The 24,588-nt window shown below is 37.8% G+C and overlaps 1 protein-coding gene across 1 annotated transcript in view; it reads right to left on the reverse strand.

Moving 5' to 3' along the window:
* LOC149148456 (transmembrane 9 superfamily member 1-like) overlaps window positions 1-24,588 on the reverse strand; it is a 96,128-nt gene that overhangs the window by 66,431 nt on the left and 5,109 nt on the right. Inside the window, exons 7-8 of the mRNA XM_089440780.1 lie at window positions 8,046-8,180; window positions 7,356-7,522 (exon numbers count right to left, since the gene is read on the reverse strand). Of these exons, the coding sequence (XP_089296906.1) occupies window positions 7,356-7,522; window positions 8,046-8,180 (302 nt within the window). The remainder of the gene's footprint in view (window positions 1-7,355; window positions 7,523-8,045; window positions 8,181-24,588) is intronic.

Consider the following 24,588-nt stretch of genomic DNA (forward strand, 5'->3'; position numbering starts at 1 on the left):
GTACAAAAAGTCAAAATTGACTTGCCAAATCAAAGTCAAAACAACGCTGTCAAATCAGAAGTCAAATTCAGCCCTAACCAGAAAGCCAAAGATGGTCAACGCAGTGGTGAAACTTGCCTCCTTGAGCTTAGTCAACCTTAGTCAAACTCGGCCTTCCTTGTTGGTCAAAGTCGGCCCAAAACATTCATTCAAAGTCCAGTGAAATTCAGTCAAAAGAGAGAGAAAGTATGTTCTAATTTCTGCAATCAAAGTTACAGTCAACGCTGGTCAAAGTGCCCAGATTTTCTCAATTTTTGTGCCCAGCAATGCGGCCTAGAGAAACAAAAATAATCCCAACAAAAATGCAGTCAAACACTCTTTGGTCAATGCTGGTCAAACCCCTACAACAGTTCTAAAATTCAGCCCTGCAATCTGCTCAGAAAATTCATCCTCCTTGCCACACATGTTAGAGAGAAGATTTGCCCAATAGTTGTACAAATGAATGAGAGAAGGAGAGAGAAAAATGTGTGAGTGATGATGATGCCAAATGAGGTGAGAGGTCACCTGTATTTATACAATTCATTGAGGGTGAAGTGACATGTCACTTGGGCTTCATGAGCTTACATGATGATGTGGCCGACCCCATGTTACTTGGGAGCAGGAGCGGGAGTGGGGAGCGGGAGCGAAAACGGGAGCGGGAGCGACCATTTTCAGAAGCTCCCGGTTTGGGAGCGAATCCGGGAGCGATTTTTTAAAAATATATATATTTTTTATATTTTTAATTTTTGATACATATATGTCAACAAAAACATGTAGAATGATGAATTAGACATAAAAAACATAAAAAAACATAGATTGATCATTGAACCATATCACATCAATCATCTAGAAATTATAATCGTCATCAACCATGTCCACAAGTTAGTAAAATACATATTACAACTGCAACATATTGAGTCTTATAAATCATGATTCATCAAATTCAATATTAAAGTTTCAACTTCAAGCTTTCAGAATTGAAAATTCAATAACATTTATCATCATTGATCACCAAAGTTGTACTTGTAAGCTAAGTTTAACCATTACAAGAAGTAATATCGAAGATATTTCTAAGTCCTAATTTCTAACTGTTAACATGATATGAAATGTTAAAAATTTATAAAATGAAACATGAATAATGAGATGAAATGAAACAACTTTAGTCTTTCACAAAGCATCATATTCATAATTCACAATCATTACCAATGAGTTATAATTGCCAAGGCCCAACTTCAAACTTCAAATTTTCATTGTCACAGTGATATAATGTTTACAAAAAATATCATAATGATATGAAAGAGTCAAGAGTCAAGAGTCAAGAGTCAAGGACTCAAAACTCAACAGTTATGAAAACTAAAGTCTAATAGAAACTAAAAAAGACAAGTAAACTGTAAATCTACATGTGGCCCTTGCCACGAGAGTCTCCAGGAGTATAAGCAGGTCGTGGTGGTCTTCTAGGAGTCTCCCGCACAGACCGACGACCAGAACTAGAACCTCCACGCAAGGGTGTAGATGGAGGTGGCAACAGCAAAGGAACAAGACTCGGACCTCGAGCACTGCTACTGGATGGTGGAGGTGGAGGTGGAGGTGGCATGGCTGCTGCTTCATTTTCATCCCTTACAAGTTCCTCTTCTAGTTCTTCAATATGTACAATGCCATCCTCCAAATTGTCATCCTCTGGGTGATTGTCCCAAATTTTATATGTGGGATCCTCATTAGCCCGATCACAGTAATGACTCAACAACCTCAAGTTGTAGTGCACATAAACCAAGCTTTCTGCTCGGTTTTCATTGAGTCTGTTTCTTTTCACATTATGTATATAACTGTAGGTGCTCCAACACCTCTCTGCAGAAGAAGAATTTACAACCTGTGAAAGAACTTTTTTTGCCAATTTTGGCAAAAGTCCGTGGCCGCCATATGTTTCCCACCATGTGAGAGAATCAAATTTATCTTTGTCGTCCATTGCATGGAAGTTACCAAACAAACCAGTGCCACTGAAGTATTTGCCTATTTCAAGGCGCACAGCTGCACATTCCTCCCTGTCAGGTACCAACTTTTCTAATGCTTCCAAATATCCTTTAGTTACCTCTTGATCTAAATGGGGTTTGGTCGGTCCTAACCCCACCCCCCGCTGCATGTTGGCCCAACCAAGATGTAGAGTAGTATTTTGGCGTAAGGATATACGCCAAGCAATGTAGTGGAAGGTTAAGCCTATTCCACCATTCACACACACAATCATGAATCAGTTTGTACAAGTTGGGATCTCTATTATGAACAATGTCTTTTATTTCCCCTAACATGGTATCCATTTGCTCATATACCTCGCCAATCACTGGTTTGTCTGTATCTGCAAACCGAATCATGTGATAAATTGGCTTGATGAAATCCAATACCTGCCTCACACTTGTCCAAAACTGCCCATCAAGAGCGGCCTCCTCCACCATTTCAAAACCTGCCATGTCAGCTACATTTGTAGCCCTTTCGTTTAACACCTGCCAATGTGAACTTGATATCATGCTAGCTAATGCCTCTCTTACCTTCAAAAGGGGTCTGAAGGTGAGGTAATAGCTACCAAATCTAGTCCTCACAATCTTCAGCAACTCTAATCTCGAGTGACTGCGAAAAAGGCCATGGGTATTGCTATGATTTGTAATAAATTTTATCATTTGTTTTCCTTTCTTGTACAAATTACCAATCCATTGGTATTGTTCATTTTTGTTTTTGACAATATCATGCAACAGAAGGTTCAATGTGTGAACCAAACATCCAGACCAAAATATGTTCGGGTATTTATCCTCAATAATTGCTCCCGCTGCCTTACAATTAGGAGCATTATCAGTGATGACTTGGATAACATTGTATGGGCCAATACGCTCAATTGTTTCAAGTAATGCTTCTGCAATGTTGATGGCGGTCTTGAACTTGTCTGAGTAATCATGTGCAGCTAGAAAGATGGGACCACTAACAGACACAGCAAGAACACTTATCAATGGCTTGCCTTTTACATTTTTCCATCCATCAGATACAATGGACACCCCATTGTCAGTCCAAGAACTTGTCATTTTATTCAAAGAATGTGATATTTTTGCTTTTTCATGATCAAGGCCAACGGTTCTTGCCTTGTCATACCCAGGGCTCTTGTATCCTTTAGGGGCATCATTTATGGCAGAAACCATTTCGTGCCAATAAGGTGAGCATAGAACATTGAATGGTATCCCACATGCATAGAGAAACCTGTAAACTTTTGAATCCACATCATTCCTACACCCCTCATCAAGGAAATCTGATATGGTTCTACGCCTTAAAGATGATGACCCTGTGCCTCCATGTCCATATCCACTGCCTTGGGAGGATGCTGAAGGAGTTCTTTGTGATTGTGAGCTTGGTTCAAAGAAACCCCTTGATTTTTTTGTTTTGTATTGGGCTTCCTCCTCTTCCCTTATGTATTTGGCTCTATCTGCTGTTGACACCGCTGTACAAGTTTTGATTCCTATTTGTTTCTCTCCATCCCATGCCCTTTTCCCGCAGAGGTGTCTTCTAGCACGGGTGTGTTGTATGAACCTGTGTAATCAGTGTTGCAATGGGGGCAATGAAATTTAGTGGTTCCACCCCCTCTCCCTGTTTCAGCCCTGTGAACATATTCCACAATGGAGTTTGGTCTTGTTTAGTTTTTTGAGGGTCATGTTCACCCTCCTCCAGCTCCTCCTCACTAGGGTTTTCACCCATTTGACTTTCTCCGGCTTCTTCATCCCCCTCTTCAGTTTGGGGCCCCCTCCGTTTCCTACTCTCCAGCACCATAATAACCATAAAAGGGACCAGGAAGAGGAAAATGCCAATAAATATAGCCAGGTCCATGGTGTTTGATGTTTGTAGGGTTTTGATTCTTGAATCTGCAAATTAATTTAATTTATTGGGATTAATTAATTTAATTTAAATACATGATCTTTAAACTCAAACAACTAAATTAAATTAACTAAATTAACTACCTAACCAGCTAAACTAACTAAATTACTAAGTTACTTACCTCTGCAGGCTTGCTCCTCGCTCCTTGGCACTTGCTCCTCGCTCCTCAGCACTTGCTCTTCGCTCCTTTGCTCTTGCTCCAGCTCCAAACTCAAGCTCAATGAAGTTATAATGAATTTTTTTTGGCCCATTGGGCTTATAAAACTAAAAAAAAATTCTAAATTTTTTATTTTTTTCGGGTCCGGCGGATTTTTTTTCCGCCGAACCGCTCCCGACCCGGCTCGAATCGCTCCCGGAGCGATTTTTAATGTCCGGGAGCGATCAGGGAGCGATCGCTCCCGGGCATTAAAAATCGCTCCGGGAGCGCCGGAGCGATCGCTCCCTGTGTCGCTCCCTAACAGACCAGGGAGCGCAAATATTTTTAAGGGAGCGATTTTGGGAGCACGCTCCCGAGCCGCTCTCGAGCCGCTCCCACCCGGAGCGCGATTCGAGAGCGGGTTCGAGGGGGGGGCGCTCCCCCGCAACACTGGGCCGACCTGAACAATTTACACATGTGAAAGCATAAATTTAAAAACACATTTTTCCTTGTCCAAATTTGATGATCTTTAGATCAATTTTGGTCCTCTCGAAAAGAGGAATTCAATGCAATCATCATCTCCATCAAATAAGCTATCCAAAGTGGAATTTGGCGTTAGTTTCCAATTTTAACAAGTTTTCATTGGTTTCTTGTCTTTTTGGCACCATTACACGTGGGGTCTGGTTTGTGGATAGTGGGGCATCTTGTCACATAACAAGATTTCATGACCTTCTAAAGCTACATGAGGTCTTTTACATAGATTTGTGTCTAGCATGAGGGAGCATTGATTTTGTAGCTTCAAGAGGTCTTTTGCATAGGGTTATGTCCAACATGTGTTGGATATTTGATAGCCATAGTTGGTATTTTCATCAAAAGAAAAAGAAAATTAAATTTGAATTTAATGAATCTCAAGTCGGCCTCCTCCTTGATCAAGTCGGCTAGGCCCCTTTAGAGGGCATCCTTTCAACCCCCTTTGAAGACTATATATAGAAGACCACTTCTCCTCATTTGGCATATGGACTTGTGTCTTGAATCTTGATCATCTATGTTCTAGCGAAAGAAGAAGAAGAAAGGGGAGCGCTTGGCACTTAATCTTGTTACTAGTTAGATGTTATCTTGATGTCTTATTTATGGTTGTATTGATGAACATTGAACTCTCTCTCTCATAAGGAAATCTTACTAGGTTTTCCCCCTTGTGGGGTTTTGCCCTAGCCATGGGCCTAAATTTTTGTGTCTTGTCTCATTGTCTCATGGTTATTTTTACTGCTCTTTCATGTTTAATGGTTGAATTTTTTTCTATATAAAGGCCTAATGATATTGGATGTTATATAAAATTAATGTTAATAAGTCAATGGAAAGAGTTCTGTTGAAGGATATTGTTTATAGTTTTTGTGAACCCTAGAAAAATCAACAGAATGCAGGAGAGGAAGTCCTCTTTCTGTGGTTGTTTGCGAAGAACAACTTATATGATTTATTTCCGAAGTCTAACTTAGGAAAAGCACATTAATTAATTTTACTGATTAAGGTTGGCTAATTGAGAAAAATTCTAAGGATAAATATTTAAGTGACTTAGATCTAATCTCAGCCATTGATGTAAGTGCATTAGGATTTAATCCTAGCCATCTATCACTTTGGAGATTGACGATTAAAGATTTTGCTCAGTTTTAAATTATAAAAGGATCATATGGGAGAGGATGAAGACGCAATTGTTTTTAGAGAAATTCCAACAAATTTGCATGAGCTAATTGCAAGTTTGTGAAGAGGCTAAAGAAATCAGAAAAGGATGCAGTTGGGAGTTCAAGTGAGAACAATTTTTACAGGTGTAGCACACATGCGGAGGGTTGAGATTCACTTAAGGATGAGGCCAAGGTGTGTTGCAAGTTTGGAGAGGCCGAGAGGATCAAGGCCGAGATTGGGGAGTGTTGCCATGAGTGTGGGGAGGCCAAGAAGGTTGATCCCACACTAGTGGAGGAGCCAAGCAGCTTCAAGGTGGCCTGAACTTGTGAGAGACAACCAGCAAAGTGCATGACGAATTTCTAGGGACCAATTTTGCCAGGTTCCATTAGTTGTATTTTCTATGTATTTTCAGAAATTTACGAACCCTTAATTTTCTGAGAAGAATTTAGTGAAGAGAAATTTGGAGGGCAAAATTTGTGTTGTTTGTGTGTGATTTTTACCAAGTATTTCCACTGCAAAATTATTGAGTAAAAAAAAAACAGAGTATTCCTATTTTGTAGTTTTCAGAATTCATTTACTACCAAAAAATAATTTCTTGGGTAAAATATTTTCTGTGGATAAAATAGCTGCAAAGAAACAAAAATCTGAAACTGTTACTTAAAAATTAACATCATCAAAGAACCATTCTGTTGCTATGAATGCACCCAAAACTTTTCCATAGATGGTGAATAGCTCATTGAACAAAGTGTAATGATCCTTAAAGATGGCTTACAATGCCACATGTCCTCATTATATGAAGGGCATCCCATAAAAGAGCCATATAAAAAATGCCAACATGTCAAATCATGCCTCCAAATATGTAGAATATGTCTCATGAGGTATGGAAAGTGCCCATGAAGATAATCATGCCTCAAGGAATGTGAAACATGCAAAAAAGCACAAGTCAAGGTAAGAATATGCATCAACATGCGTAGAAGATGCCCCCAAAGGTGAATCACTCACAGATGTGCAAGATTGCCTCCAAATGTGCAACGTCAATACTCAAGCATGCCTCAAAACACTTGAGCATCTCTAGTCATGTGGAATAAATACAAATCCAAGCGACCAACATAGATATGTCCTGTGCAATGCTTGCCAAAAGTGTTAATGAAAATGCAAATTTGATTTTGCATGTTCTGGTGGTAACACTACTTATATTACTCAAAGCAACAAGTATTAAGAACACAGCCAGAAAATAATATGTAGAGACAATAGAATGTAGAGTCAAGATTCAAAAGGCAGTTACTTTATTGCAGTCAAGACTACAATAAGGTATAAGGATGCAGTCATAGGAACATTTAAATATTAAAAAATATATATGTAAACATTTAAATATTACAAAACAATGCCTGTCTCATAGAGTAAAAACCATAAACAAATAGATGTGAGAAATTATATAAATGGCAACCAAACGCAATGATAACAGTTGAAAGTCCGCATGCAGTATGTCGCACTTCAACACTAAAGACAAGAATGAAGCAACAGATTATTTGTAATTTACATGGTTGTGAATATAACATTGTAATGAAGTATGTTGCTTAGTGTGCAGATAAATCAATAGAAAGAAAGTGTATTAGCGTACCCAACATATAGCATGCCAACCATTGCCAGCACGATGACAAGAAGCACAAGCATAGCAAGTTGTGCACCAGTACCCACCAATGCTGACAGCAAGACCAGATTTTGAGGTGACCGGAAAACATCTCCATGAACAAGCTTCCAGCCTGATTCTTCACTGCCATCTCTTTCCTGTATAAACGAAAGTACTCATTAAACTATAAAGTATGCATGTGGATCTAAGTGACATCCAGGCCAAGAAATTTAACAAAGCTAATATTATGCATGCTTTATAAAAATTCATATTGGACTTTATTTAATGCTGGTTGGCAGAATTTGGTAGCCACAATACATCCATCTCTACACTCGAGTTTCAACAGTGCCCTGTGCAAAGAAACTTCCACTTACTGCTCCTATTTTATATCTCCATCAATTCGAACAACTCGAATATTATTAAACTGAAATTAATATAGAGATAACAAAATTCCAAAGGCTACAATCTAGATGATCATATCAATTAAAATCTTCAGCATGTCAAGGATGCATTCATTATCCCTTCCACAATTCCCACATCAATCCTTAACCAAGTTGAGCCACATGGACTCAAGACCATTATCAAACCCAAAAGTACTAACTATATGGTAGAAATGAATGCGAACCACTGAAGTAAATATCTAAAAAATACAGCATATAACAGAAACAACAAAAAGCTCACCAGGGTTTCTAGATCATCATCTTCACGGGCATATTTTGCATAGTCATTCCTCAAAGTGCGCATCATGATCATTGAGACTAAACCAGCGAGGAAAATAACCATCATAAAGGAATTGAAGATTGAAAACCAATGAATCTGTTTACAATAACAAGAATTACTAATTAGTATCCTTGAAATTATTTTAATTAAGATGAAAATAGGCCATATAGACCCAGTTGGTTGAACTTGCAGCTACATTTTCTTACTGATCGTTGTGTAAAATGCCGCTTTAGATTGTCTTATTATTGTATCACCTACAACAAGAGCTACCAGAATTGCCAAGATGGGGCACCAAACCTGTAATTGATGCAGATCAGAACTGCGGAAGTGGGAATTCATTTCAGAAACACAAGATTTTGAGGGGTTTTGGGTCAGAACCTAAACAGTTTCAATAGGTTGAAATCTATTTCCTGTAACTGTAAATGACTCCCCAAAATCAGGAACCATTTCCAGTTACAGGAAACAAATCCGACCTGTACACAAAAACTCAAAAGGAAAAAAATAAAAAATAAAAACGTAGAATACAGTATTCACAATTCATGAAGCTCTTTTGAAGTCATTTTAAGTAAAAATTGGAAGTTTCTTACTCTGATTCATTTTTGAAGGTTTTGTTTGCTAATCATTGGCAGTTGATGTTTTGACGGTTGACCAATGTTGAGAATGGAACCTCTCATTGTGTGCTGAGTTAGGAATCTTCGATTGGCTGGAATTCATATATTGGTGACTATAATGGCCATGGTCAAGCAAAACAGTATATAAAATTTATCACATTATTAACCATTTTTCAGTGAGTCAATGTATCTTGGGAAGCTTCCTTTAACTCAGTATCCACCACCTATCAAAAGGTGGGAAACCATTTACACAATTTTTGTGGGCAGCCAACCAGTCAGACTTAATGGCCATGACAACTCAACAGCTTATCAACAGCTCCCTTGTGGAAACACACCAGCAACTGTTTTTGAGAATCAAAACCTGCCAGGGGCTTTGATACTGCCCCTCTTTCAGAGACCTGGTTGTCCTTTCGTGGCTAACTTGAGTTCATAAGAAAGAATTTACATTTCACTGGAGAGTAAAAGATGCCCTTATTGGGAAGATTTCTACACAAAGGTGATATCTGGATTGTCATCATTTTACAATAGCTACAGGAGATATCAATAATGATGGTCTTGATTTACATTATCAAAAATACAATGACAAGGTCAACTGTCTTGTGAAATACTTTTTGAATTGCACCGACTCACTGAAATATGGATGAGGTTAACCTACTGTTATATTTATGATGCTAGCAAAAAGGAAAATTATCAAAAGATAGAGAGAAACTGTGGAACTATTGCCAAAAATTGAATATAAATAGTAAATACAAAGTGAAATCTTTTGCTTTGCTTAGAATGTGTTGCCTTGCATTCAGGCAAGTTTATTTGGATCATCAATGCATTACTTCTTTAGACTTCAACATGTGAGTTGACTTTGTCACAAACGAGAGCTTCGAGGAAGGTGTTGGAAATAAACAGTGATACTGAGGGGGGGTTGAATTCGTATCACATAAATTTAGATTATTTTCACTTTATAAATCTTAAAACAGAAGTTATATCACACAATCAACCATTGACACAATGCATGAACATAGATTAAAATGGAAACCCAAACTGGGAGAAAACCACTTGAATGCTTTCTAACTGTCTTCAATTTCTTACAATGTTACAGGAAACCACCTGTGAGAACACCAATCCTTTGCAAGCACCAACTTACAATATTGCAAGCTCCAACCTGTCAAAAAGTTGATGACACAAATCCTCTGTAAGCATCAACTTACAATATTGCAGGCTCCAACATGTCAAGAATATGAGGACACCAATCTTCTATAAGCAACAACTTCAGCTGCTCAGGCTCCAACCTACTGCATAGATGACAACTGCAATTCAACTCAGCCTAGCACCTTGCTGTTAACTGTTCACGTGTCAAATTTTAGGCTTAAACTTAAAGGGAAGATCTGCCCACCTGGCAGCATGTAACACTGCACCCTTTTTTTTGCTATTCCAGCTATTACAAACTTCACAAGTCTGCTGTCACTTCTTTAATATGCCCTGCAGGCCTGCAGCCTAGATTAACTAGAGCTTGGCCCCCTCCAAGATCAACAGGGATAAAAACACAGAGTACCACAAAGGAATAACCAGAAAATTCACCTCTGCAATCCTCCCTTGCTCTCTGTCCCTCGGTTCGGCCCTGTCTCCCTCAGTTCGGCTCTGTCTCTCTTAGCTCAGCCCTGTCTCTTTCAGCTCGGCCCTGTCTCCCTTAGCTCAGCCCTGTCTCTTTCAGCTCGGCCTTGTCTCAGCTCGGCCCTTCGGCTCTGTCTCTTTCAGCTCAGCCCTGTCTCTTTCAGCTCAGCCCTGTCTCTTTCGGCTCGGCCCTGTTCTACCTCAGCTCGGCCCTGTGGACACCTCAGACCTTATTCCTTGCACAGAACTCCGAATTCGTTGATCAAATGACCCACACGAGTGGCATATATATACTAAACTAGGGGGGCTCTAGGGGCTGACATGTCCCCCAACAGTCACCTTAAAAATTGGAATCAGTTAGGCTTTCTGATAGGGACCGAATTGAGGCAGACTTTAGTTTATACATGTATATATTTAAAAAATTCATTTCATTTCAACCGTGAAGAGTTAGGAGACGTGCAACCTATCACCAGAAGGGTCTTTTAATGGGCCATTATTTATGAAGTTTACCCTTCCCATCTGAACTGCCTTTGACATCAATAACAACTTTTTGCAAGAGGGGGATAATTTGAAAAAAAAAAAAAAGTAATTGGCATCTAAATTTTAGAATATAGAATTCTGAACTTTCTGATTTTTCCCTAAATTTTATATTCTTTTGCATATAAAATTTAGATAATTTTAAAAGAGGGAGACACCCTGTTCTTAAAACAGTGACAGCTGACACCCATGCCATTCATGGTTTCTGTAACCTTGCCTACAAGTAATACAGGTTAGTCATTGTATCAGGCTCTTGTTCACTAGGGTTCATGATGGTGATTTTCCAAATTACGAGGAAAATTTGTGCTAAAAATTGGGCCTGAGCTCATAAAATCCATATTAACCTAAGCCATGAGAAGAGCATAAACTCAGGCATTCCCAAGCCATTTGGAATTTAATCTTTCTTTATAACGTTGGTGCTCTAATTGTGAAAAACATTAGATGCCAATGGTTGGGCACTTGGATATAATATTAGATTTCATATTGGCCTTACAGTAGAATATAAATTTACAACAGTTTACAACCATGCAGAATTCATGCTGAACTCCAGATTTTAGGTTGTATAAGTTGATTAATTAGATATTGTACTCCAATCACTAGTTTACTTAGATAACATGAAGAATATGGCACAGCTTCATACAAAGATAGGCATGTCGATTTAAAAGCCGTTACAAATATTTTAACTTGCATGCATTCTTACTAATTATCTCCTTTTTATAATATTATGTCTAAACCAGTGTTGATAATGTTGCCAACAAATTGGTGATGTGCCGAAAAAACATGATTTTTCAGCCTGAAAAAATCGTGATTTTTCCATCAAACTTAAAAGATCAATTTTACAAAAAAATTCCTCAAACTTAACGTCACAGTTTTTACAAAAAATCATAATTTTTCAGGATAAAAATTTCACAACCCAAAAAATCGGCTGCCAGCACAACCCATGACACTTGAAGATATTTTTTATTTTTATTTTCTTCATTTGTGTTTCTTGGCTGTTGAAGAAGGAAGGAGGAGGGCTTGTGGTCATCATCACTTAGTGTGGATATTGTGAAAATTCCACCACCAGGAATCCTATTGCAGCTACTGGAAATTATTCACATAATTGTTATTTTAATTAACAATTTATTTACTGTTTCTTACAGCAAATACTGAATAACTCACATTGCAACCTACACAAATAAAACTGCAGAAGAATAAATGTTGGAAGTAATGCTAGCACACACACATAAATTTATACAGTTATTTTTGGACCAATGTCCCCGGAAAAACCCAACATGGGAAAACCAAGTGCAGCAGTGAGGGTTTTATTTATTATGCAGAAGTGAAAACTGAGTACATCTATGGAAGCCCAACTGACGATCCAAACAGCAAGAAAATCTGAGCTAAATACTGAAAGGAATTACCCTTCTCCCACAGGCAATCTCTGGCATGACTTTCCCTATCAAAAACTCGGCCTCCTAGAGCACTGCGTCAGCGTCTACGCTGCTCTGTGTAACTGGCTGGACGACTTGCTTCAGACTGGGCTCTAATGAAGTCATTCTGCCTCTGAATACTCAGAAAATCATCTCTCATGCTATCTAGGACTCCTTCCCGGCCTCTGGAACTGAGAACGATTTTTCTTCTCTCCAAATCGAACTACCTGACTGAAGCAACTACGTTGCCCCATAGCGCTGCCTCTCTGGGATAATTCGGTCACTTGCTGCTGCATCTCCAGATCTGAAAAATATTTTCTCTGGATCAATGTCTCTGCCTCTCACTCACTGCTTCAATCTTACTGGCCCTCTCTCCAGCCACTAACTGTTGCTGCTCTGGAAATCAATCTGCTAGTAAAATTGAACTCTCCAAGTGTCTTCTCCAAGTGCCCATCAACTTCTTATAATTCTATGTTGGGACTCCAACGGCCAAGATTAAATCTTAATCGATGGCTAGGATTAACTTGAAGTCAATCCGTGTGAGTTTCTAGATCATTCACGCCTTGACTTAATTAATTCTAATTAATAAACCACATTCCCTAGGTTTAGACTTAGGAAATATTTAAAAATTGGTTAAAATTTTAAATTAAGTCATTTCTAGGTGGAATTTCCATAGACGATTTTTGGGTTTTGGAGATCTCCTATATTCTAGCCTCTACACAAAATTTCAAGGCTAGAACTCATCCAATGCTACAAAAACTAACAGATATAGCTAAACAAAGATCATCATCACCATCAAGGGCTTTTTTAGGAGCAAGGGTTCAATTTCATTTGCCAACAGCTGTTGAATCTTCCATTCATCGGTATGTATTTTAAATCCAACCATATTAATGCTATTTTCTTCATATATTTATGCATGTTTCCTTGCCTGGATTTTGCTTCCTTTTTATATCATATTGCCATGATTTTCATGCCCACAAAACAATGTCATGGTTTTTTTAATGGGATAGCAAGCTTGATTTCAAATTTTTATCCACCCCCTTATTGTCATCTTTTATTGCTAATAATCTAATCTAGAGGTCTGAATTTTTAAGCCAATAGGCTATTATTTTTTCCTAATGTTAGAAACACTGAGAGGGGGCGTGAATCAGTATTTCTTATCAATTAGCACTTTATTAATCTTTTCGTAGCATTAGTTAATCTTCGGTTATTATTATTATTGTTCAGTAAGAGCAATAAACAACAATGCAAAGATAGAGACAGTAGGCACAAGATTTTTAGGTGGAAAACCCCCTCCAGGTCAAAAACCACCAAACATTTTTCTAATAAGTTCTTTAATCTTCAACCCCAACTGAAAAGAAAACTACGACTTACTAGAACTCTAGAAAAGCATTCTTCTCCAGCTCCCACTAGAAGGACACCCCAACGCCCTGGTTTTATCAGCAGTCAATGTTTCCAACATTAGGCTGTTATTCTTTCCTAATGTTGAAAACACTGAGAGGGGCGTGAATCAGTGTTTCTTATCGATTAGCACTTTATTAATCTTTTCATAGCATTAGTTAATCTTCAGTTATTATTATTATTATTCAATAAGAGCAATAAACAGCAATGCAAAGATAGAGACAGTAGGCACAAGCTTTTTAGGTGGAAACCCCCTCCAGGTCAAAAACCATCAAGCGTTTTTCTAATAAGTTCTTTAATCTTCAACCCCAACTGAAAAGAAAACTACAACTTCCTAGAACTCTAGAAAAGCATTCTTCTCCAGCTCCCACTAGAAGGATGCCCCAATGCCCTGGTTTTATCAGCAGTCAATTGAATGGATGCCCCAACACCCTAGTGAGCCACAACTCACCCTAGCACCACCCTACCACCCTATAAAGACAAAAATTAAATACAAAAGTGTGGACTCTCATACTAGGGACAATGATCCATGTTACAATGACTTTCAATGACAATTCTTTTACAACAAAACTAAGACCTAAACATAAGTCCCAACAACCAAGAACTTTTGACCCGGACAAATTGCCCACTTCAACTCTAGGCAGTGTTATTGACTTTCCAAATTACAATGATATACAAGGCTTGACTTTAATTTACAAAAGGACTCTCTTGTCAAGAGATACAAGACTTAATACTGCTAGTACTACAGAAGTGATGATGAACTGCTTCTTCAAGGTTCAACTGCTTGAGGTTCTTTAACTTGTCCTTCAACGATGCTTCCCTTCTTTGATGATGAATTGCTCTTAATGATTTTAAATGCTTGGTTGTTTGTCTTTCAAGTTGTTGCCTTGTTGGTTTGTACCTGTAACACACACCATTGAATCTCTCTTTCCCAAACAAAACTGATAATGGTCACCCAAATAGTCACACCTTACCTTGTATACTCCTGCAAGTCAGTAAACATTAATAAAATAAACCAATGACCAAACTTACCTTGTCTTACCTGGGGATGTTGATGTGTTGCCTTATTTGGAATTTTGTAGTATGCTTGATCAACCAGGTGTTAAAATCTGATGACAGACTTTGAACACAACAACAGACCTCCCTTTTGACCTAACAGTTCAAACTCTGGACAGGCTTAACACAGACCTAGTCTCAACGCTTGACAAAAACTTAGACTCAACGTTGGACCTAACTAGACACAAAACTACGTAGAGCTAGACTTAACTAGATAACACTTGACACAAACACAGACAAACTTAGACAGTTCAAGCTCTAGACAGACTTAAGTAGACTAAACACTAGACTTGACGTAGGCTCTAATACAGTCCTGACTAGACATTGTTCTCAACCCAAGGACAACCACAAAGGACTTAGATGTATAGCCCTAAACGAAACAGATCTCAAGACAAATGTAACTACAACATTACCTAAATTTTTAACGTCATTGTTGCAGGTTAAAACTTGTAAATGTTGTCAAGGTGAAGCTGCATAAAAGACTGTAATAGATGTTGAATTCTTCTGTTGCTTGAATTTCCTTCAGTAGCTAGGGTATCTTCCTCAAATTACAGTCCTGTATTGACCAACGAACCACCCAAGGCAGACCACAACCTTCACAAATTTTGCATTGACTTGGCTGGAGTAATCTCGGTCAAATTACATACTAATGAATCATCCAAGGTAGACCACAACCTTCACAAATGCATTGACTTGGCTGGAGTAATTTTGCTCAAATTTCAAACCTGCATATTAAAAGACTGAACCCTAACCACTAGAATCCTACATTAACAAATCATAAGGGTGGCCGAAAAAAATTTAGATCAATTTCCAGATAATCTTTCATTAGAAGCACATGTTGAGGGGATAATATATCTCCTTTTATAAAGCAAGGAGGGGCTTCACAGTTTGAACTTTGAACGTTAGAGAACCTTATGAGGTAGACGTTAGGTAGGCATGTTAGGAATTTAAAAATATTATTTTAAATGTGCCATGTTATCCAAAGGTTTCATACTTTCATAACTTAGTGATTATTAATAAATACTAAGTACTTTAATAATAATAATAAAATTATTAATACCTAGTACTTTAATAATAATATATCCTTAATTTAATTACTACCCCTTATTAATATTTGTCTAGAAAAAATTTCAATTCCACTAAAATTTTAAAATCAATGATGGGTTTTGTGCATATGGTCCCACCTAGATTGTGAAGTCAATGATTAGTTTACTGCCTTTGGTTCTTGAATTTATTCAACTTGTACATGGTGAGATTACGGTGAGAATCCTTGTCATATATTGACAATTGTTGGTGAATAAGGTGTCATGTCTCTAACCCCTGGGGTTTTAGCCCACAAAACTGGGTCTTCAACTTCAACCTCAATTTTCTCTCAAACCAGGAGGAACCACGAGGCATACCATATATCAACAAAAACATCTCGTCGAGGAGAATCTATCTAGAAGGATCTTGACACAAGATTCCATGAATTTCCATGTCAAATTTTCCATGGAAGATTGGGGTAGCTCCTGGTGTTGCTTGGGTTGACATCAATGACAACCACCTATCAACAATCTCCCCCTTTGGCATTGATGGCAACACAAGTACTCCCCCCGTGATCATAACTCCCCCTAACATCATGCTTCTAACCTTCCTAACGCTTTCTCTCCCCCTTTGACATCAATGGCAAAGGGTAACTCCCCCTGACAAGTTGCCTCTCTTGCAGACCTATAACCTGCCTTAACTCCCCCTATCTACTTGACTAGAGAAAAGAATAGTCTAATGGGAACTTGGGAGAATCCCAAGCTTTTGGCGAAGATACTCAAATGCCTCACACGGTAAAGGTTTGGTAAAGATGTCAGCGATTTGTTCTTTCATCCCAATGTATTCAACCTTGATGTTTTTCTCGGCAACCTGTTCTCTAACAAAATGGTACTTGATCAGAATGTGTTTCGTTTTTTAATGCATCATAGGATTCTTGGAGATACTGATGGCATTGGTGTTATCACAGAAGATTGGAATGGGCTCATCAAACTTCACTTGAAGATCGTGCAAAGTTTGTTTCATCCAAAGGACTTGGGTACAACAAGTTGTTGCTGCTATGTATTTTGCTTCCGTTGTGGATAATGAGATTGAAGATTTCTTCTTGCTCAACCACGAAACAAGACAACCACCTAGATAGAAGGCTACTCCACTAGTGCTCTTACAATCATCAACACTTCCTGCCCAATCTGCATCAATATAAGCCTTGATGGTTAGCTCATTTCCTTTAGGATACCATAGTCCATATTCTGTTGTTCCCTTAAGATATCAAAAAATCCTTTTTACCGCAATGACATGGGATTCCTTTGGTGTTGCTTGGAATCTTGCAACTTGCCCAACTGCCTGCATCACATCTAGCCTAGAAGTTGTTACATATAGAAGACTACCAATCATAGATCTATACATCCTCTAATCCACATCTTTGGATGAGTCATCTATGCTCAACTTGCAACCTATCACCATTGGGGTGAGAACTGGCTTGCAATCTTCCATTTGAAATCTCTTCAACATTTCCTTGATATATTTGGTTTGACAGATAAATATTCCCTTGTCTTGCTGAGATATCTGAAGTCCCAAAAAGTATGTCAACTCACCAAGTAGTGACATCTCAAACTCACTCTGCATATTTGTAGCAAACTTTTTACTTAACATGTCATCATCACTCCCAAAGATTATATCATCCACATATACTTCAATAATCATCAGACTATCATGTTCAATCCTTACATAAAGGTTGTTATCCGCACTTCCCTTCTTGAATCCTTGTTGTTGCAAATACCTATCAAGACGGGCATACCATGCTCTGGGTGCCTATTTGAGACCATACAACGCCTTCTTTAACCTACAAACATAATCTTTCTTGTTAGTGAGCAAAAATCCCTCAGGTTGTTCTATATATACTTCTTCTTCTAATTCTCCATTTAGAAATGTTGATTTCACGTCCATTTGATAAACTTTGATCTTTCTCGAACATGCATAAGCCAAGAACATCCTGATAGCTTCCATTCTAGCAACTGTTTCTTCAAAATCAATTCCTTCAACCTGTGCATATCCTTTGCAAACCAACCTTGCCTTGTTCCTGGTAACATGTCCATCCTCATTTAACTTGTTCCTGAAAACCCATTTTGTCCTAATGACATTTTTATCTTTTGGTCGTGGGACCAATTCCCAAGTGTCATTCTTCTCAATTTGATCCAATTCTTCATTCATAGCAGCTACCCAATGTTCATCTTGACTGGCTTCTTCAAAATTGTTTGGCTCAAATGTAGCTAAGAGAGAAAGATGGGCTTGTTGTGGTACACGAAGTTGGTGATTTCTTCTAGTTCCTATTCCTTCATTGAGATCCCCAATGATCTGATTTGATGGATGATTCTTTTGATACCATTCTTTGGGGGCCTTTGGGGGTGTTTCTTGTTCAACCTGTTGTTCGTCTCTTATCTCTTCCTGGTTGGTAGTTGTTTCCTTATTCAATTGTGCTTGCTCTAGGACTTCTTCTTTGACCTTTTCTGGTTCTAACTCATGTATCTTTGGTTTTCTTGAAGAGGAGCTTTCCTCATTAACCTTTGAGCCATAATCTTCATTAAATGTTACATTGATGCTTTCAACTATTCGTTTAAGTCTTTGATTGTAACATTTATAAGCTTTTCTTTTGCGTGAATAACCAACAAAAATACCTTCGTCTACTCGAGAATCAAACTTTCTTGTTTCCTGATCTTCTCTTTTAATGTAGCATTTGCTTCCAAATACCCTAAAATATTTGACATTTGCTGGTCTTCCTTTCCAAAGTTTGTATGGAGTCATATCACAATTGTTTCTAAGCAAACTTCTGTTCAAAATAAATACAGTTGTATCAACTGCTTGAACCCAAAATTTGTCATCTAATTTTGAATCATTTAGCATTGTTCTGGCCATTTCTTGTACAGTTCTATTCTTCCTTTCAACAACTCCATTTTGTTGCGGTGTTCTCGCTGTTGAGAACTACCTTTTTATTCCATTTTCTTCACAAAAATGTTGAAATGCTTTGGAGGTAAATTCGTCGTCGTTATCAGATCTCAAACATTTAATCTTTAAATCAATTTCATTTTCAACCATTTCCTTGTAGATCTTGAAACATTCAAATGCCTCAGACTTTTTCTTCAAGAAACTAACAATCGTCATCCTGGTATAATCATCTATCATTAGCATAAAATATAATTCACCATTCAATCCTTTAGTCCTCATTGGTCCACATAGATTAGTATGTATTAATTCCAATGGTTGTGATGTGAAGTGTTCTTTTGTCTTGAATTCGACTTTTGTCTGCTTGCCATGCCGACAGTGTTCACATACAGCGTTGGTTGGTTTTGAAATCAATGGCATTTCTCTCACAGCTTCCTTTTTGCTAATTCTAACAAGGTTGTCAAAGTTTATATGTCCCATTCGTCTATGCCATAGCCAACTCTCATCTTCTTTTGCCAAGAAACATCCTTTAACGACCTCATCCAAGGTGTATATGTCATTCGGAGTCAAATAACATTGTGCTTCCTTGATCACACATTTGACCTACACTTAGCAAACTGTGATTCATATTTTCAACAAGAAGCACATCTTTTGCTATAGCATCCTTGCTTCCAAGCTTGATAGTACTTGTTCCTATGACATTTGAAGATCCATCATTTCCAAAGGATACTGTTCCATCTTTTCCTTCCTTTAAAGATATAAATTTATTCCTATCTCTAGTCATATGTGTAGAACAACCGCTATCGACATACCAAACATTATTTTTACTTTGAGCCTTTAATGCAAGAGCGCACCTTTCAGTTTTCTTCTTCCAGACTTGTTCATTCCGATTCTGTTGTGATTCCCTTGAGGGGAGCATAAACCTACAATCCTTAGCCAAATGTCCAAAGTTGTTGCATTTATAGCATTCTACTTCATTTCTTAACCAGTCAAATCTGTTATAATTTTGCCTAAAGTTTGCTTGTGGATTTTTGGAATAGATATTCCTAAAAGATCTTCCAAAGTTGCTTTCATAAGTATGACAATCTATAGCTTTATGCCCAAACTTTCTACATGAATAACAAAAACCATAAAAGGTGGGTTGATACCTGGGAGGAAAACTTCTTCGTGGAATCATTTTCCAAGAGCCTTCTTGTCTATCTTGAACCTTTGTTTTCGCTAGGAAACATCCTTGCTTGGTAGATCCTTCAGCATATAGGTTTTATATGCATTTTCCCTTTCGGAGTTTGACCCCTTTTCAAAGATTTCTTTGTAGCCTAGACTAGTCTTGTCATTGTATGACCTTTGGTTGTTGATGAGCTCGTCCAAAGTTTTAGAACTGTCAGCAAAATTTTGCAAAACATTTCCCTTTTTTTACTTCCTTTCAAAGAGATACTATTTGGGCTTCTAGTTCTTCCCTTGCCTTGATGCTTTCTTTTCACTCATCCCTGAGTGATTCTTCAATTCTTTTGGCTTCTTCTAACTTTACTCTGAGGTTGATGATTTCTTCTTCATTCCTTTTGTTGAGATTCTTTACCTCCTTCAATTCGGTTTCTAGAGAATTAACATTTTTCCCTTCTGCGTCGAGTTCTTTTATAATTCTGACAACTTTGTTTTGAAATTAGATTTTAGTCATTTCTTCTTCTTCATCTTCTTCTTTGTCAGATGCTTCCATCTTGTTATGCTTAGCCATAAATAATACTCTTTCTTTGTTTTCTTCATCATTGTCACTTTCTTCTTCAGATGAGGAACTATCTTCCTTGGAGAGGAAGTTTTTCTTAAACTCTTTCTTCTTACCTTGGTTGTTGAAATTTCTTTGACCTTTCTTTCCTTTTGTAAATGTTTTATTCTTATGAGGGCACTTAGCAGCAAAATGACCTATCTCACCACAATCAAAACATACTAATGGAAGTTTGCCTTTATATTTACCTGTTCCTCTTTTCATCTTCCTTGTAATGTACGCAAATTCTTCATCTGAAAGTCCTACTTCTTCTTCTGCTTCCTCTTTGCAACAACTACATCTAGGTTTGGATATATGTTTGCCCTTCCTGGTTTTCTTGTATGCTATGAATGCAGTTTCTATATTAGATGAGCCATCTTCTTCTACAATCCTCATTTCATAAGTTGTAAGTATACCATGTAGTCCGTCCATACTCAAGTTGCTTAAATCTGATATATCTTCTAATCTTAGGATTAAATCTTGATGGAAAAGTTCTGAGGACTTTCCAAACAATGACCTTCTTATCAATTAGTTCTCCTAATCCTTCCAAGGCATTTGTTATTTCATCTACACGTTGAAAGTAAGTTGCGATGTTCTCATCTTCTTTCATCCTTAATTGTTCAAATTGAGCTCTGTAAATTTGAAGTTTTGCTTCCTTGACCTTCAAGTCTTCTGCATATATATTCTGAAGCTTCTCCCATACCTCCTTAGTTGTTTTACAACCCAATACCTTAACATAGACAGATTGAATGAATCCACATATAATAAAATCCTTTGCTTTAGCATCATTTACGATATTTTTCTTACCTTGTTCATATTTTGTTGCTTGGTAGCCAATTTCCCAAACTTCATACCCTTGCGCAAGTAAATGAGCTTGCATCCTTCCACTCCAAAGTGCATAGTTATCTCCATTAAATAGAGGAACTATATTCTTGGTGTACTCCATGATCTCCTTCCAGTTGTTAAATTGTTACTGAAGGAACCAAGCTCTAATACCAATTGTTAGAAATACTGAGAAGGGGGGTGAATCAGTATTTATTAGCAATTAGCACTTTATTAATATTTTTAGAGCATTAGTTAATCTTCAGTTATTATTATTATTGTTCAGTAAGAACAGTAAACAACAATGCAAAGATAGAGAGAGTAGGCACAAGATTTTTAGGTGGAAAACCCCCTCCGACAAAAAATCACCGAATGTTTTTTTAATAAGTTCTTTAATCTTTAACGACAATTGAAAAGAAAGCTACAACTTCCTAAAACTCTAGAAAAGCATTCTTCTCCAGCTCCCACTGGAAGGACGCCCGAGCACCCTGGTTTTATTAGCAGTCAGTTGAATGGATGCCCCAACAACCTAGCGAGCCACAACTCGCCCTAGCACCACCCTACCACTCTGAAGTGTTTACAAGCCCCAACCTGTGATTTCATTCACCTACCTAGCACCACCCTACCACCCTATAAAAACAAAAATTAAATACAAAAGTGTGGACTCCCGTACTAGGGGCAATGATCCACGTTACAATGATTTTCAATGACAATTCTTTGACAACAAAACTAAGACCTAAACCCAAGTCCCAACAACCAAGAACTCTTGACCCGAACAAATTGCCCTCTTCAACTCTGGGTAGTGTTACTGATTTTCCAAATTACAATGATATACAAGGCTTGACTTGATTTACAAAAGGACTCTCTTGTCAAGAGAGACAAGACTTGATACTGCTGGTACTACAGAAGTGATGATGGACTGCTTCTTCACGGTTTAACTGCTCGAGGTTCTTTAACTTGTCCTTCAACGATGCTTCCCTTCTTTGATGATGAATTACTCTTAATGATTTTAAATGCTTGATTTTTTGTCTTTCAAGTTGTTGCCTTGTTGGTTTCTACCTGTAACACAATCTCTCTTTCCCAAACAAAACTGATAATGGTCACCCAAAAGTCACACCTTACCTTGTATACTCCTGCAAGTCAGTAAACATTAGTAAAAGAAATCAACGACCAAACTTACCTTGTCTTACCTAGTGATGCTGATGTGTTGCCTTATTTGGAATTTTCAGTATGCTTGATCAACCTGGTGTCAACATCTGATGACAGACTTTGAACACAACAACAGACCTCCCTTTTGACCTAACAGTTCAAGCTCTGGACAGACTTAACACAAACCTAGTCTCAAAGCTTGACAGAAACTTAGACTCAACGCTGGCCCTAACTAGACACAAAACCACGTAGAGCTAGACTTAACTAGACAACGCTTGACACAAACACAGACAAACTTAGACAGTTCAAGCTCTAGACAGACTTAAGTAGACTAAACACTAGACTTGATGTAGGCTCTAATACAGTCCTGACTAGACACTGTTCTCGACCCAAGGACAACCACAAAGGACTTAGATGTATAGCCCTGAATGAAACAGATCTCAAGACAAATGTAACTACAACATTACCTGGATTTTTAACGTCACTGCTGTAGGTTAAAACTTGTAAATGTTGCTGAGGTGAAGCTGCATAAAAGACTGTAATAGATGCTGAATTCTTCTGCTGCTTGAATTTCCTTTGTTAGCTGGGGTATCTTTGCTCAAATTACAGTCCTGTATTGACCAACGAATCACCCAAGGCAGACCACAACCTTCACAAATTCTGTGTTGACTTGGCTGGAGTAATCTCACTCAAATTACAGACTAATGAATCACCCAAGGCAGACCACAATCTTCACAAATTCTGTTTTGTCTTGGCTGGAATAATTTCACTCAAATTACAGACCTGCATATTAAAAGATGAACCCTAACCACTAGAATCCTGCGTTAACAAATCATAAGGGTGGCCAAAAAAAAATTAGATCAATTTCCTAATAATCTTTCATTAGAAACACACACGTTGAGGGGATAATGGGTCTCCTTTTATAGAGCGAGGAGGGGCTTCATAGTATGAACGTTAGAGAACTTTATGAGGTAGACGTTAGGGAAGCATGTTAGAAATTTAAAAAAATTATTTTAAATGTGCCATGTAAACCAAAGATCTCAGACTTTAATAACTTAGTGATTATTAATAAATATTAAGTACTTTAATAATAATATTATAATAATAATAATAAATTATTAATACTTAGTACTTTAATAATAATATATCCTTAATTTAATTAATTACTACCCCTTATTAATATTTTTCTAGAAAAAATTTCAATTCCACTAAAATTTTGAAATCAATGATTGGCTTAAGTGCATATGGTCCCACCTAGATTTTGAAGTCAATGATTGGCTTAAGTGCATATAGTCCCACTTCAATCTCCTGTCACTGCCCAATGCCCAGCTCTTGTGCCAAATTCAACTGATCTCTCCAACAACCCCTTTCCCTCTTTTATAATTTTATAACCTAATCTCCAAAGTGATGGAGGGATGAGATTGCATCTCCACACTTGAGATCAACAGTCACAATATAATCTTTCATTAACCTCTTAACATTATACAAAAGTGGCTAGTAAAATCAAAAATTTAATTACTGATTCTATACCTAAGGTCCAAACTTGGGAAATATTTAAATAACTCAACTATGAGAGAAAATTGATGATTTATTGCATGTCATAGAACTTGAGCAATGCAGAATCATCTTCCATGCTACATCTTCAACACTCCCTCTTAGCGACAGAAAGTGCTCTGCACCACCCCAAGCTTATCTCTAAAGAATATAAATTTGCCCTTCATCAAAGCCTTGGTCAAGATGTCTGGACTCTGTTGCCTACTCATCTGTTGGTACATAATGTAACTTTATTGTCCCCTTGTGCACACAATCTCAAATGAAGTGGTATATGATCTGATGGTGTTTCAACTTGTCATGAAACACCAGATTCTCTGAGAGCTTGATACAACTATGATTGTCACAGTGAATCAAAGTCGGCTCCATCTCTTGATCAAATAATCCCACGAGAAGTTTCCAAAGCCAGATTGCCTCACAAGTTACAAAGTTGACAACCATGTAGTCATCCTCCGCAGAACTTAGTGCAACTGACTTTTGCTCCTACTGAACCAAGAAACTACCCCTGATCCCAAGTTGAAATGGCACCCAAAATGCTTTTTCTGTCAGTTGTACTGCCTACCCAATCAGCATCGGTGTACCCCTTTAGCTTCACTCCATCGATCTGAGTATATCTCAGTCCATTATCAATTGTTCCTTGA

The sequence above is a fragment of the Pinus tabuliformis genome, chromosome 9 (assembly GCF_031772625.1).
Source record: "Pinus tabuliformis cultivar Carrire ecotype Pingquan chromosome 9, CPIR1, whole genome shotgun sequence".
Lineage (NCBI taxonomy): Eukaryota > Viridiplantae > Streptophyta > Pinopsida > Pinales > Pinaceae > Pinus > Pinus tabuliformis.